This window comes from Podarcis bocagei (genome assembly GCF_964188305.1).
Source record: "Podarcis bocagei genome assembly, chromosome: 17".
Lineage (NCBI taxonomy): Eukaryota > Metazoa > Chordata > Lepidosauria > Squamata > Lacertidae > Podarcis > Podarcis bocagei.
The window spans coordinates 6,248,338-6,264,526 of record NC_138143.1 but is presented as its reverse complement, the minus strand read 5'-3'; the positions used below and the strand labels follow the sequence as shown (position 1 = coordinate 6,264,526).

Sequence of the window (16,189 nt, the reverse complement as noted above, 5' to 3'; positions counted from 1 at the left end):
AATACCCGCGATGGGGTGAGCTCCCGTTGCTTGGTCCCTGCTCCTGCCAACCTAGCAGTTCAAAAGCACGCCAAAAAGTGCATGTAGATTAATAGGTACCTCTCTGGCGAGAAGGTAAACGGTGTTTTTCCATGCGCTGCTCTGGCTCGCCAGAAGCAGCTTAGTCATTCTAGCCACATGACCTGGAAGCTGTAAGCCGGCTCCCTCGGCCAATAAAGCGAGATGAGCGCCGCAACCCCAGAGTCGGCCACGACTGGACCTAATGGTCAGGGGTCCCTTTACCTTTAAGTGTCAAGTAGGGAGAAGATCTGGGAACTGGCAGTGGACACTTGAGTAGGAATAATGCCTTCCAAATATCTTCCACTAAAATGTAGAAGGGGGGTCGGGTTTTCCTCCCCCTTCCCTCCCTTCCAGTTACACCCTTGTCCAATCAAGTACCTCTGCTACCCATCCTATAGGTTGCGGCACTCTGCCTATGGGTAAGTACCACTTGCCTAGGCTGAGTGGCTCTGTATGTTACTGGGAGAAAGGCAGGAAGCTAACAGGAAGATAGTGATTTCCTCTTGTGGTTGGGAAACAAGCAAACAAATCTTCTGCCTGTGGATGAGGTGCTGGCCCCTAGTGGAGGGACGATGAGCACCACAGGGCTTGCGTCTGAGGTATCATTGAATTCTCTCTTTCCCCCCACAGGAGGTGGATGCCTTGCTTAGTGAAAATGAAATGCTTCAGGGAAAACTGCACAGCCAGGAGGATGACTTCAGGCTGCAAAACAGCACTCTCATGCAGGAGCTGTCCAAGGTACTGACTGCTGAAGTTGCTTCTGCAGTAGCGCTAGCGGCCTGCCAGAGGGCGCTGCTGTGAGGCACAACATGGCATTGAGAGTCGCTGATGAGCCACCCAGAATTCTGGCACGGACGTTCACAGGAGCACAAGAATCACACTGTTGTCAGAACACAGTAGGCTAACTGTGTATATGATGCTGTATTTTTAGTCTTCCATCCACAGCTGTGGCCACAAGGAGATACTTCCTCCTCCAAGATCTGGTGTCCCCCTACACTTGGGGGGGTGTATAAATAAAATTTATTATTATTATTATTATTACACCCTTTCTCATGAGGACCACAGCTTAACAAAATAGGGTACCAGACAGAGAGCATGGTAGATGTGCCAAAGGACCAGCTGTCAAGAGCTGTCTCCCTGATTGCTTGGCTTCCTTTGGGTTTATGAAATAATATATTTTACTCCTGTGCCCCAGCTGGGCAGTCAGACTGGTAGGTGGCACCAGTACAGGGTTTCACCTCCCCTCCTCCCTCCCCATAGCGTGTTGCTTGAGTCATAGACACCGAGTTACTGAATGCTTTCCTGTGTGGGTGGCACCTTGTTAGCTGCAGCGTTACTGTAATTTGGATAGTGTGGGTTAATTAATGTGGGCAGGAGTTTTTGATACGATCATGGGTTTATTTCCAGACCTGGGAAGTTGGAGCTGTTGCAGCCCTTACCTGCACCCTTCCAAAGAACAGTCAGAGGAGCAAAAGAGCTGTGCAGTCGTCATGCTGGAACAGGGCTGGCTCCAACGACTGTTCTTCGGAAGGGTGCAGGTAGCCGTTGCTTCCTCTGGGAAAGAAGATCCTGGTGTAGCAGTGTTCCTGTTTCTGCCCAGATGGATCAGCTGCAAATGCCTCCCCGTTTCCCTGAAGACTGTGCTGTTGCCTGCAGTTAACCCTCTGGTCTCTCTAACCCAGCTGTGCGCCCAGATCGAGCAGTTGGAGAAGGAGAACAAGAGTCTCCGGGAAGGGGGGCCAGCAGCCCCCGAAGGGGCCCCCCCGGCCAGCCCTGCGGATGGGGAGCTGCTGAGGCTCCAGGCAGAGAATGCTGCACTGCAGAAGAACATGGCAGGTACCGCTCTGCATTGGGCTGGGCTTGCTCAGGATCAACACAAGAAAGTCCGGGAAATGGGGTTGGTTGGATGCAGCGGAAGACCAACAAAGTGGAGCTCCAAAGAGCTAGGAGTGAACATCTGGTGGCTTCTCGATATTGTTGGGTTGTAACTTCCATCAGCCTCAGCCACTGAGTGGTCAGGGGAGATGGGAGTTGGAGTCCAGCAACATCCGGAGGACTATAGCTTCTCCATCCCTGACCATGTATCTGTTATATAACCCATGTGCATGATGAACTATCCTCCCAGTCCTGTATTTGTCAAGATCAGGGGTCAACAACAGAAGGCCCATGGGCCACAAGCGACCCATGGGGGTGGTTTAACCAGCCCAAGAGCCACGCACAAACTGAGCCACCCGCTTGGCGAGTCCCCGCACTAAACCGGCGTGGTGTGGTGCGGCGACTCGCTTCCGCGGTGCCAGAAATCGTGTCTGCGCAGACGCAGATGTTGGAAATCACAGGCGTGTGCGTGATCCAGCCCACAAAGGGATCTCTGCTGGAGTGAACCAGCCCAGGCGAGGTAAACCTTGCCGACCCCTGGTCTAGAGAGAGATCCTTGCCTGCAGCAGAACACACGAACCTGTGGTCCTCCAGATATTGTTGGACTATAACTCCCGTCATCCCTGATCTTCGGCCGTGCTTTCTGGGGCTCCTTGGAGCTGGAGCCCAGCAACCCTTGGAGGCCATAGGTTCCCTAGCTTCCTGCTGCTGGGATGTTGGAGCCTCCAGAGTTCAGATCCTGTCTCAGATCTGAAATTGGGTGGTCTTGACTCTTGCCAGTCTTTCTCAGGCCCACGACTGTAGCGATGGCAAAGCGCTTGGCACCATTTTCAAAAGGCTGGTTTCCAATAATAATTTTGCAGGGCAAAGGGGCACTGGTTGAGATGGGCATGGGGCTTTGGAGGCAATCTGGGTTGAATCTGGGGACCCACATTGGCGGCTCTTGTTCCTCAGCTTTGCAGGAGCGCTATGAGAAGGAAGTGGCCCGGCAAGGAGAAGACCGAGGTGGCGGGGAGGGCGACGCCTCCGCGGAGTCTCCTGCTGGCCAGGCGGGTTCGGAGCCGCAGGCAGCTGACAGCAGCACCTCCCAGCAGCTCCTGTCCGAGGTGGAACTGAAGTGGCAGACAGAGCGGGAGGAGAAACGGCTCCTGAAGGAGCAGCTGCAGAGCCTCGAGGTGCGTGGCCGTGTGGAGGAGGCACCATTGGGTGCTGCTGCCATCCTCCTGCCAGCCTTTGGCTTCTAGCCAGGAGCGGCAGCTTGAGCTGGTCAAAAGCAGCCTGCAAGGAGAGCTGCTTCTTTTGACCCCCTTCTGGAATTCAGATGCTCAGCAAATTAAACCTAGTTCTGGTCTCCCCTCCAAAAACCCTTGCTGGAGAGCCCAGCAAGACATGGCAGAGAGCTTGGGTTTCTGGGCCGAGGGCTACTGTTCAAGCCTTGTGCTGACCAAGGGAAAAGATTAAGCATTCTCCAGTTTTCTGTCATCTACTCCCTGGCTAAGCATCCCTGTGCCAACTGGGCTCCAGGGGAACTGGCCCTGATCTGGGTGCTGCAAGTCATTCAGTGTTTCTTCCTGGCTGTTGCGCACTTCCTCCTGTGCCCTGTTCTCGCAGGGGCCAACCAGAGGTCTATGGAAAGTGGGACTTTTCTCTCTGCTTGTGATTCCCAGCAGCTGGTTTCAGAGACCTACTGCTGCTATCACTGGAGGCAGAGCTTAGCCATCGTGGCGAGAAGCCACTGATAATCCTCTCTTCTATGAATTTGTCTATGTTGGGGGCTGAGTCAGCCCTAGTTTCTTTTTTTTTTCTACAAATTTTTTTTTTCATTTTATAACACAACTTAACAACACAAACAGAAAAACAGACAATACAAACTAATTCTTGTATTATCCTTATTTTTCCTAAACATTGTTAGGTGAGCTTCCCCACGTCCCCCCTATCTGATTTTCATTTTACCTCATCTTTAGCAGTTTACATATATCATAATTTTTAACCATTTTTTTAATCACACTTACTTTTACCATGAAAATCGTAACATTTTATCCCTTACAAGTAATACTATTTTAAAACACACCATGTTCTACTTCTAACCCTACAGCCTATATCCACTTCCAAAACAATTATATATTTTCAAATATTCTTTACATTTCTTCCAATCTTCTTGTCTTCTCTCTGGTTTTGGAGTCTCCCAGTCAGTTCGGCAAGTTCCATATAGTCCATCATCTTCATCTGCCATTCTTCGATAGTTGGTAAATCCTGTTTCTTCCAGTTCTTCGCTAATAAAATTCTCGCAGCTGTTGTGGCATACAGAAAAAATGTAACACCCTTTTCGGGGGATTTCATCCCTGAGTCAGCCCTAGTTTCTTGGTGGTAGAGAAGAAGAGCGAAAGTCTTGCCCCTCTCTTGCTGCTGCACTAAGCCAGCTGTTCCCTTATGGACCAGGCTTTGCCAACCAGGTGTGCTCCGAACGTTGTGGATTACAGCTTCCCTTAGCTCCAGCCAGTACAGCTTGATTGTGAAGGCTGTTGCAGACTTGGCAGGGGTGCTGGAAGGGTTTTCTGAGAGAGAGAGAGAGAGAGAGAGAGAGAGAGAGAGAGAGAGAAAGAAAGAAAGAGAGAGAGAGAGAGGGAGGAGAAGCACTCTGAACCCTGGAGAAATGTGTGCTTTTCTTTGCCTCCTGTAGGCATGCAAGACGACAGAGATGTCTCGGTTGCAGCAAGAACTCAGCAAGGTAAGGAGGAGATGTAAACACCTGTTTCCTTTCCACTTCTTGAGGGCAGGGAAAGTGGAATGGGTAGGCGGCATGGATGTTTTTGAGGGGCGGTCATGGTTGCCATTGGGAACTCACAGCCCATTCTCTCCCCTGTGCAGCTGGCTGAGAAGCTCAAGAAGAAACAGGAGAGGTAAGTTTCTTTCTTATTAGCAGTCAGGACTTTCTGCCACACCCAGCTAATAAGCATATTTCCTGTCATTGGGCATTGACACGCAGGAGTGTTACAGGCAGGGCTGAGTCTGTTTTGCATCTTTGTAGAATCTGGAATCTGACATTCTGCAACTGGTTTGATTTGGGTTTATATATATGCATATTTTTATTGTATATTCTCATATAACACTTCAACAGCATAAAATACAGTGGTACCTCGGGTTACAGATGCTTCAGGTTACAGACTCCGCTAACCCAGAATAGTACCTCAGGTTAAGAACTGTGCTTCAGGATGAAGCCCCATTAGCTAAAGTGGTGCTTCAGGTTAAGAACAGTTTCAGGTTAAGAACGGACCTCCAGAACGAATTAAGTTCTTAATCCGAGGTACCACTGTACTGCGGGGGGAGTTCTTGCTGTGTTTAGGACAGCGTGTCCTTTTGGGAAACCTACCCTGATGCATGTGTTTAACATTTCCCTCTGTTTTGCCTCCCCCTTCTTAGCTTTCTGCGGCTTCAGACCGAAAAGGAAGCTCTCTACAATGACAGCAGGTATGGAGCGAGTTTCCTAGAGCAGGGTTTTCCAAACGTAGGTCTCTGGCTGTTTTTGGACCCTAGCTAGTGGTTCCCACATACACACAGTGATTGGAAACCCAGTCAGATGGGCGGGGAATAAATAATAAATTATTATTATTGGTTAACAGTTTGGACAAGGCCATAGGAGAAAGTCCCCTGGGGGGAGCAAAGACTCCTGGAGGGGCAAAGTGAGCAGTAGGCAATGGTGGAAGTCACTGCTGGTGGCTGCAGCCTTGATCAGCAGAAGACCACAAAAGGCTGGTGGCATTACTTGTAGCCTGGCAGGCTGGGACCAGGAAGATGAGCTTGCAAGGGCCAGTCAGTGGGTGGAATGAGCTGTGTCGCATGCCTGGTTGGGCTGGAGCAAAGACACATGGGCACATACGCAGGAAGCCCAGGAATGTTCCTGCATTGCACTGTGCCAGGAAATGTTGCGTTCTTCCCAGCCTCCACCCATATTTTATTGTGCTTTATTTACCCATTTTAGACCTTGACTTTCCGCTCTGAGAAGAGTGCTTAAGGCAGCTTCACAACATGTTGCAAGCAATGCAAAGAGCACAGGACACTTGTAGTGATGCAGCACAATATCGAACCGCAACCGGGCAACATGCTGTAGTCAGAGAGGTTAAGGCTGGTAACGCTAACCTCGCTGAATTTGGGAGTAAGCCCTAGTGAGCTCAGTGGGACAACTTCTGAATAGACATAGTTAGGATTGTGCAGGAACAGAACTGGGCAGAAAGCAAGCTGAAGGCTCACCTGAACAAGGAAGGTTTTCAAAGTGAGATGGGATTTGTGAGGCAAGGGGTTTGTGCAGTCTGGGGGTTGCCGTGGAGAACTCCTGTTCTCTTGTAGCTGAAGGTGGCTTGACCAGTTTGTGGTAGCGCCTGCTGGTTGCTGGCATAAGAGGTCTTGGATCCTGGTCCAGCAAAAGGAAGGCATAACTTCTTGTGTCCTCATGAAAATGAGATTGAAATGGCTGTAAGAGGGGAAATGGGTGCATTTTGGTGAAGCCCCTTCCCTCTGTTAGTAAGCCCTCTTGCCCGCCTTTCAGGACCAAAATTGAGGAGATCCAACAGAGGAAGGAGGATGAACTCAAATCCCTGCAGGTTCGCAACCAGAAGCTGCAGCAGGAGCTCCAGACAGCAAACCAGGTGAGAGTTGCCTTCCCCTTCCTTTGGAAAGGATGAGCTCCAGATTTAGCTCTGCTCAGGGCACAAGTTCATTGGTTGCCCCTCATGGTTCAGAAATAGAGTTCAAGGCCTTTATTTCTTCAGCTGGAAAACCTGTTGCTAGAAGTGTTTCAAAGCTCTGGGTTCAAAGCTCAGCCTAGCTCTTCACCTCTGTATCTGTTTCTCTTCGTCCACCCACCCCATCCTCAGTTCTGAAATCTACATTTGGCATAATTGTGGCCTAGCATGGATAAAGGTGTATCTTTATTGCTATGACGAACTGCCGCAGGAATCCTAGAAATTGTGGTTCAATGAGGGAGCTGAGGATCTCCACCAGAAAATTCCTAGCATCTCACTAAATTACACTTCACAAATTCCTTGGTTTGGGGAGAGCTATGACTGACGTAGGGGATGCAGGTGGCGCTGTGGTCTAAACCACTGAGCCTACGGTTTGCCGATCGGAAGGTTGGCGGTTCGAATCCCTGCGATGGGGTGAGCGCCTGTTGCTCCGTCCTTGCTCCTGCCAACCTAGCAGATCGAAAGCACGACAAAAGTGCAAGTAGATAAATAGGTACCACTGCGTCGGGAACGTAAACAGCATTTCCGTGCACTGCTCTGGTTTCGCCAGAAGCTGCTTAGTCATGCTGACCACACGACCCGGAAGCTGTCTGTGGACAAACAATGGCTCCCTTGGCCAGTAAAGTGAGATGAGCGCTGCAACCCCAGAGTCGTTCGTGACTGGACTTAACTGTCAGGGGTACTTTACCTTTTTTTTGTGACTGACGTACCATAAATAAGCCCAGATAGAACAGTCTTAAAAACAACAACATTAAAATGGGAAAGGCTAGAATATATCATCTCTATCTCTTGTCTGTTTTGCTGTGAGCCAGATTCCTACTTATCTACATAGTCCTTATGGGTGAACCACCTGTATATCGGTGACTGGTATGTTGGTGAAATCTTCCCCTGAATCTCACTGCCTGATCAGATTGTTCTTCCCTTCACAGGGCTGCTCAGATTTAAAGGACCAACTGCAGAGCCATCGGAAAGAGCATGAGGTGGCCCTGCAGGCTCTCCAGGACCAAGTGAGTTCCCTCTGCCACACACTCTCTTTGTTGAGAAACTCTGGTCTGTATCAAACTTTATTGGCAAGGCATAAATCCCTTTTATTATGGGTCTGTGCCAGGGGTCAGCAAACCTTTACAGCAGGGGGCTGGTCCACTGTCCCTCAGACCTTGTGGGGGGCTGGACTATATTTTTTTGGGGGAAATGAATGAATTCCTATGCCCCACAAATAACCCAGAGATGCCTTTTAAATAAAAGGACACATTCTACTCATGTAAAAAAAAACCTGATTCCCGAACCGACCGTGGTCCGGATTTAGAAGGCGATTGGGGCGCATAGTTTGCCTACCCATGTTCTATACAGAGTAAATAATCTCTCCATTTGAACATGTATCTTTGTCTTATGGTAAGAAATTATTTTATTTTTTTGCTGGGATGGGTAGGGCAGAACTACTTGACATCAAGGTTTGACATCAAGAAAATGGAATTCTGTATTTTGCATAATTTTGCTTCTGGTCCCAAAATTTGTTGGGAGCCGCCCAGAGTGGCTGTGGCAACCCGGTCAGATGGCTGGCATATAAATAATAAAAATATTATGGCTACTGTTATTTAAAATATAAAAAATAAATTTAAGGAACCGCAGAAAGAGGGGGAAGGAAGTCAAGTTCTGAAATGTTAAAATGAATATAAAATTATTGAAATGTAAAAAAAAAGAAAGACAGTCTCTGGCGGATGGAGCAGACAAGAACAATAGTGCTTCCAATAGTCAAGAAGGCAGTTTCTGCACATGCTGTAGAGAGACGTGATGGGGCTCTTCAACCTGAGAAGAAAGCCCATCTAGGAGAAGGAAAACTCTGATCCTAAACCTCCGCTACCATCCGGGATATGTTTGAGAGGCAATCTGCTATCTGGGCTACCTGACTGATTGTGAATTGTGTTGGAGAGAGGATTCCCCTCTAAAGGATTGTGCTTTACTTTTAGTTACTGTTTTCTGAACTGTAATGCCCACAGGGGATTTCTTGTGTTAAATGTTGAATTTCACTTCCTCCCTCCTCCATCTTGAGCTCCTTCAAAGGATGTTTCACATCTATCTTAAATATCCCATTGCTTGTTTGTGTTCATGGTGCATTCTACATTTCTCATGTTCTAAAATCGGAGCAGGAAATGTAAAAATGTGTAAAAGCTATAGAGCAGGGCAAGTTCTGGAGCAAAGAACTATATTATGAGTTTATAACATTGAGAATATATGTAGGGTTAATCTAGTGCCCCCATGGTTCCTTCCCTGCCAAAAAATGTTGAAGTGTGAACATTACAAATTGTGTGCTAGAAAGGTACAACTCAGATTCTGTACCAGGAAAACTGGATTTTGTAGCTTGCATAGAATGTGCCAATTTGTATAGTGGCCCACCTCAAATCTGGTGTTAGCGTTTGGTTGCAGTGAATGATGGGGACGCTTTCCTGGTGTGTGGACTCAGTGCATGTCCCACCATGCAAGTTCCCTGCACTGGGCTTATCATACACTAACTACTGGAAATCCATCTCCAGCGTTTGAGATTTCACCAGTCATTGCCCATATGCTTTTAAACCAAGTTTTACAGTCTAAAGACCCAGGTTTTTATTTTTAAGGAAAGCTGTGATTCTCAGGATGCTGAATTCTAGGCCAGTTTCAAAGTCTGTGTGGTATGAACACAGGATTGTGGAGCATGTAGCTTTGGATGTGGCCTGAAAAACTGCTGGGGCTTAGTTTGATCTGCCCCTAGGCTTCCCAGGCTTGAATTGGGGGCTCATATGAGAGAGAGAGAGAGACCAAAGAAAAGCTTTGCTTTAGGTAGGCTTTTCTTCTTCATAAGTGAGTTGAAATTGATTGTGTTAGAGAGGAGAAGGACCTGAAGGATTTCCGCTACTGGTTAAAGTGGCACAGTAAATCCTGGAAGTTTTCTCCCTTCTCTAACGCAGTAGATATTAGCTCACTAATCTTGAGCCATCTGGATTGTTTTATGCAATCCATCTGGATCAGCTTAGAAGATGACTTGCCTTTTAAAACTGTACAGGGTGCCTCTTCTGCGGAGTGCTGTTGGCAGGGGATCCGGGCCAGCGGGTGGTTTTGTCAGGAATCAACTGGAGGGTTTGTTTTCTAACCTCAGGTTACTGGGAGGTGTGGGGTTGGGGGTTGAGTCAGGATGTGGAACAGAGCAGGTGGAGGCTCAGCCTTATTAGGGAAAGGCAGCTAGCCAATCCAGAAGCCAGCCTGCCTGGCAGTGACTGTAGCTATTCCTACTGTCCTGAAGAGGACTCTGGGGTGTGGGGACCTGTGTCCTGGGGACCTCTGTAGCAGGGATGAGGGCCCGTGCCCCTCTACTGATTGCTGAACTCTAGACTCCTATCATCCTGTATCATTGGCCATGCTGCCTGGGGACCGCAGGTTCCTTATACCTACTACAGTGGTGCCTCGCAAGACGAAAAGAATCCGTTCTGTGATTCTCTTCGTCTAGTGGTTTTTTCGTCTTGCGAAGCAAGCCCATTGACGGATTAGCGCTATTAGCGGCTTATCTGCTGATCGGATCAGCTGATAAGCGGCTTAGCGGCTTAGAAAAAGGGGGGGGAAGGAAAAGAAAACAGCAGGAACTCGCAAGACATTGTCGTCTTGCGAAGCAAGCCCATAGGAAATTCGTTTTGCGAAGCACCTCCAAAATGGAAAACTCTTTCGTCTAGCGAGTTTTCCGTCTTGCGAGGCATTCGTCTTGCGGGGCACCACTGTACATAGTTTAGCCTGTGGGCTCAGTTGGAGCACAGAGTTCATGGTCAGGGTGGATTTGATTTAAATCAAATCGATTTCAATCACGATTTCAATCACTAGTCAGTAAGACTTGAGTTAAATCATTCTTTTACAGAAAGACTCATTCTTGCTGGTATAATCTTGATATTTACAAGCAGATGAAGGTTTCATTTTTGGAATAATAAATTTTCAGAGTAGTTTTTACAGTTATATCCAAAATTACTGATTTGGTTATACTATTAGAAACACATAGACAGATAATTATGAAATTATTGTGAGGTTAACTGTTTATATTTGGACAACTTTTCTGCTGTACTTTATTGGAAGGAGAAAAACAATCATTTCCGTAATAACAATTTAAACAATATATTTAACCAGCAATAACGTTATAGCATATGTATCCATGTTTGTTAACTGATGTGGTTAAACAATTTAAAAAACAACAAACTTAGACTTGAGTTTTAGCACACATGAAAAACTTAAAACAAATCCTTATTTCCTGATGAATAGCCTTTGGAATATAACATAACTTAAATAGAAAACTATCTTTAGAAAGATGTTTCCTACAAAAGCATTTTATTTTGAAAATCCAATTTAAATTTTAAAAAATCCGATTTAAATCAAAACAATTTAAATAAAAAAAATGATTTTTATCCAGCCTGTTCATAGTTCAGTGTCCAGGCCCTCTGTCCTCTAACTCCACCTGAGTTTAATTGTGCCCAAGGCACTGTGGGTAAACATAGGAAGATACCTTATACCAAGTCACACCTTTGGTCCACGTCACTCAGTCTTGTCTGCAGTGATTGGCAATGGCTCTCCAGGGCTTCAGACGGGATTTTCCAGCCCTAACTCGAGAGGTCAGAGATTGAAGCTGGAACCTTTGCAGGCAAGCAGATGCCCTGGCCCTGAGCCATAATGTGGAGGGCCTGCCTCGCGCTTGCCAGCTCCCCTCCACAACCTCCTTCACGACCCCCCCATCTTACCATCCAGTGATATTTTCCCCTTCGTGTTTTCCTTTCACGTTTCTTTTCCTAGGCCTCTTCTCTTCCTAAGAGGTTTCCCCTCCCCCTCTTCATTTGCATTTATCAGCACTCCTCCTTTTTCTAAATATGTCTTGTGCTTATTTTGAGTCTTTAATAACAGTGCCTTGTCTCAATAACCATGTGTACGAAACATGTTTTGTTTTGTTGGTCTCTTTGAAATTTGCAGTTTGTGTTGATTTCCCCTCCTCATTTGGTTTTAAAGCAAAGGAAACCTGCTTTTTTCTATTAAAAGCAACAACAACCCCCTATTGCAATACTGCTGCCTCCGTGTTCTGCTTTGTATTTTTAATCCCTTCTCTCCTTTTTCTCCTGCTTTGGTCTTTCTTTCTTTCTTTCTTTCTTTCTTTCTTTCTTTCTTTCTCCCTCCCTGTCTCCCTCTGGTCCCTATCCTTTGCCCATCCTGTGCTTCGTTGGGCATCAGGTTGCTTGCCAAAGTGCGGAGAGCCAGGAACAGGTTGAGACCATTCTGTCTGAGAACGATGCTCTGAGAACCAATCTGGCAGCGTTAGAACAGGTACCAGGCCCTCTGTGGATGCAAGCGCTCAAGAGGGTGGTATAGGGTGGCAGCGGAAGCTGGGATGGGAAAGACCAAGGCTGGCAACTTTTAACAGGTGTGTGCATGCGCGCGCACACATACATGTGCACGCACCCTATTTCCAACTCCAGAGCTCTGAGGCCCCATCTGTACTATACAGTTAAAGCAGCATCATGCCGCTTTAAACAGTCCCTGCTTCCCAAAGAATCCTGGGAATTGTAGTTTCTTAAGGGTGCTGAATGTTGTTAGGAGACCCCTGTTCCCCTCACAATTCCCAGATTGGTTTAACAGCCGGTCCTTCTTGGCAAGGAACTCTTGGGGAATCTGTGGCCCTCCAGATCCCAGAAGTCCAAGCGTGACTTGGGTGGGTGTACAGTCTACAAGGCATCCTGTGGTTTCCTCAAAAAGCCTTCCCTCTCCCCTGCTCCCCCCCTCTCTCACCATGTAGATACAGACCTCCAAGACCCAAGAGATGAATCTGATGCGAGACCAGGTGGCGGCATTGGGGGCCGAGCTGCAGCAGCGGCAGAGCGAGAAGGAGGTGCTGGCGGCCCAGCGAGAGGACCTCAACACTCAGCTTCAGGTAGGCCCAAGGTGCTGTTCACCCTCCCAGGCCTTTCCAGAGGCCCCCAGGGGCGTCTGCTGCGTCATACAGGGGTCAGCTGGCCCACTTTGCATATTCAGGAGGGGAGGGAGGAAGCACTTCTCAGCACACCGCGTTTCCTTCCTCCCACCACCCTTGGGGCACACTATGCAAAATGGCCAGTTTTAGAACCTTTGCCGTTCAGATTGCAACGACAGCAAGAAGGTAGAAAGAAGGCTCGGGTCCTGCTTCGCTGCCCAAAAGTTTGTTTCCATGACTTATTCATTTTCTCCTCTACTTTCATTTTATCTCTTTATAGTACCCCTTCCTGCTTCTAGTCCCCCGTCCCCCCCACCGCCATGACTTTTCCTTTCTTTCAACTATTCCTTTGGGTGCTTAGTCAATTTTCTCTCCCCCTCCCCTTCACCACCCTTCCTTCTGTTTCCAGATGAAACATTTCACCGACGTTTCGGTGCTGGACTTTGTCTCTAATTTGTTTTTAAGTGGTGGGTGCAAAATGGTGGTTCAAGTATATTGAGGGATCACTTAACAAAAATGACTTGGTTAAGTTGCATTTGCCCGTGTTGGAAAAAGTTCTGCCCTTTTTTCACTCTTGGATGGTGAGCACAAAAGGGTATTTAAAGTTCTTAGCATCTACATGAAGTGCTGGTGGCAGCGGGGGGGGGGGGGGCAGATGTGTGTTCAGAGTGCACCATGTAGCTGATCTCAGTAATCCTTTGAACAGCCTTGTAAGGTGGGCCAAAATGTGTTATGGGAAATCTGTTCTCAGTGATGTGCTCTTGGATGTTTGTAGTCCCTCTGTCAGAGGCCTAAGAGGGTCTGTGACAGAATTGGGGTGCTGAGCAAAGAACTTGGGGGATGGGGAAGGGCCTTGTTCTACAGCCACCTTAATTTTCTCCCTTAGGAGTCTCTCCGGGCCAACACTCGTCTCCTGGAGCAGCTACAAGAAATAGGACAGGAGAAGGAGAGATTGCTACAAGACCTTGATGAAACCAGAAAGGTGAGGAGTTTGGGGGCAGGAAGGAGGGAGGGGCAGGCAGTGGATTTAATTCTGTTTGGCACCCAGTTTAGCTGAAGAAACTCGCCACTTCACTTTGGACTCTGGCCACATTCAGATGTAGCTTCAAACCATGGTGCAGAACACAGAGTCTGAGGCTTGTGTGTGACTTCTTCCTCCCTCCTTTGCACCAGGGTTTCTGAACTGACACCCACCCCAATCATCAGCAAAACCTGGCTTTTTGTTGTGTCTGAATATGGCATACTATGGCTTCCTCAAATCATAAAGGTAAAGGGACCCCTGACCATTAGGTCCAGTCGTGGCCGACTCTGGGGTTGTGGCGCTCATCTTGTCGTGGCCAGCATGACTAAGCTGCTTCTGGCAAACCAGAGCAGTGCACGGAAACACCGTTTACCTTCCTGCCAGAGTGGTACCTATTTATCTACTTGCACTTTGAGGTGCTTTTGAACTGCTAGGTTGGCAGGAGCTGGGACCGAGCAACGGGAGCTCACCCCGTCACGGGGATTCAAACCACCGACCTTCCGATCGGCAAGTCATAGGCTCTGTGGTTTAACCCACAGCGCCACCCGCATCCCTTTCCTCAAACCATATTTTGCCCTGAATTCTGATTTTCAAAAGGCAAGTAAGAGATCAGTTCTAGAAATCCCCAGGTCTGTGATGGGAGGAGTGAGTCTGTGGGTTTGAGGCTCAGCTCTGCTTATGCATGGAACACCGAACAATAGTTTGCTCTGTCTCTTGATATGGCCAGCCTGTTACCTGCCTTAAACAAGACACAGATTGGATTCCATCTGATCCCAAGCATTTTGGAAACCCACAGCTGATGGGACTGGAGGAAAGTGAAAGACAAGGGAGAAGGGGAATTCGGGCAAGGAATGGTAGCTTTGAGAACTTGCGGTGAACTGAAGTGGTTCCTGCTGACTCATGAAAGCCTGCTCAGTTCTGCCTGGTTTCCAGGCTTTCTTGAGAAACTGGCTTATAAGTATAAAACCAAATTTACTAGAATAATAGCTAGAATAGAGATAGACTTGTAACCATTCAAGCAATAAACATACTAAGGTGCCACGTGCAAAACAAGGCCTGGAGTTACTGTAAACATGGAGTGGATAAATGTACAACTCTATCTTAACAAGTTACATGTGCAATAAACGTTATACAGACTGGATAAATGAACCGTTCAACAATTAGCGTAAGTCCAGTCACAGAATGGCAACCCCGTGGCGCCACAATGGCAAGGGTAGCACACTGGAGAATATGAAGAAATTTTTCAAAGCTGTTTTTCAAAGATTGAACTGGATGAGATGTTCTTCAATGGGTCTTGAGTTGGAAACACAAAGCCGTATGCATGGATCAATCACAGGAAGGCAAATCAAAGCCACCGCCCTGGTGAGAATAACGCAAATGGGCAAAAGGAGACCTGTTCTCCGGATATATTACAGGTTTCGCTACACGCTTCATCAGTCCGAAAAGCTGCATGATACAAAATAGCACTCCAATTACAATGTGTGTTAAACCATAAAAATTAGAAAATATCAGTCTCAGTGCTCTGACTTGTGCCTGCTTTCTAGACGGCAGAGAAGCGCAAGGCCATGCTAGACGAGATGGCCATTGAGACCCTGCAGGAGAAGGGGCGCCACAAGGAAGAGCTAGGCAACCTCCGCCTGCAGCACGAGAAAGAGGTGCTCGCTGTGCGGGCGCGATATGAGCGGGAGCTGAGGGAGCTGCATGAGCACAAGAAACGGCAGGAGGATGAGCTGCGTGGCCAGCTGAAGGAGGAGAAGGTACTGGTCAAAGGGGCCTGGGGGCCTGGTCTCCCCATCAATATGGGCATGTTCAGGTCTTAACCTTAGTACAGTGGTGCCCCGCAAGACGAATGCCTCGCAAGACGGAAAACTCGCTAGACGAAAGAGTTTTCCGTTTTGGAGGTGCTTCACAAAACGAATTTCCTATGGGCTTGCTTCACAAGACGACAATGTCTTGCGAGTTCCTGCTGGTTTTTTTCCTCCCCCCCCCTTTTTCTAAGCCGCTAAGCTGTTTATCAGCTGATCCGATCAGCAGATAAGCCACTAAAAGCCGCTAATAGCGCTAATCTGCTAATCCATCAATGGGCTTGCTTCGCAAGACGAAAAAACCGCTAGACGAAGAGAATCACAGAACGGATTCTTTTCATCTTGTGAGGCACCACTGTATATCTTCTTTCAACGAGAGCCTAGGTTTTAAGGAGGCTGAATTTCTGTGCCTTCCATCTGTAGGTACGAGGGTCCTATACGGCCTAGGACCCTTGTACCTACGGGACCGCCTCTCCTGGTATGTCCCATGGAGGACCTTACGGTCTTCAAATAAAAACTTTTTGGAGGTCCCGGGCCACAGGGAGGTTAGGCTGGCCTCAACCAGAGCCAGGGCTTTTTCGGCTGTGGCCCCGATCTGGTGGAACGCTCTGTCACAAGGGACTAGGGCCCTGCGGGACTTGACATCTTTCTGCAGGGCCTGCAAGACGGAGCTTTTCCATCAGGCCTTTGGCCAAGGCACAGTCTGACCCCCTCCTTTGGTAATCCT

At 47.9% G+C, this 16,189-nt stretch overlaps 1 protein-coding gene across 2 annotated transcripts in view; it reads left to right on the top strand.

The window, feature by feature from the left end:
- GRIPAP1 (GRIP1 associated protein 1) overlaps positions 1 to 16,189 on the top strand; it is a 61,960-nt gene that overhangs the window by 7,392 nt on the left and 38,379 nt on the right. The window contains exons 5-16 of one of the 2 annotated variants that reach the window (XM_081175691.1): positions 691 to 798; positions 1,743 to 1,896; positions 2,890 to 3,110; positions 4,616 to 4,663; positions 4,804 to 4,835; positions 5,356 to 5,403; positions 6,479 to 6,578; positions 7,604 to 7,681; positions 11,901 to 11,993; positions 12,463 to 12,597; positions 13,523 to 13,618; positions 15,202 to 15,414. In XM_081175691.1, the coding sequence (XP_081031817.1) occupies positions 691 to 798; positions 1,743 to 1,896; positions 2,890 to 3,110; positions 4,616 to 4,663; positions 4,804 to 4,835; positions 5,356 to 5,403; positions 6,479 to 6,578; positions 7,604 to 7,681; positions 11,901 to 11,993; positions 12,463 to 12,597; positions 13,523 to 13,618; positions 15,202 to 15,414 (1,326 nt within the window). The remainder of the gene's footprint in view (positions 1 to 690; positions 799 to 1,742; positions 1,897 to 2,889; positions 3,111 to 4,615; positions 4,664 to 4,803; positions 4,836 to 5,355; positions 5,404 to 6,478; positions 6,579 to 7,603; positions 7,682 to 11,900; positions 11,994 to 12,462; positions 12,598 to 13,522; positions 13,619 to 15,201; positions 15,415 to 16,189) is intronic. The other variant, XM_081175692.1, reaches the window with a different exon arrangement.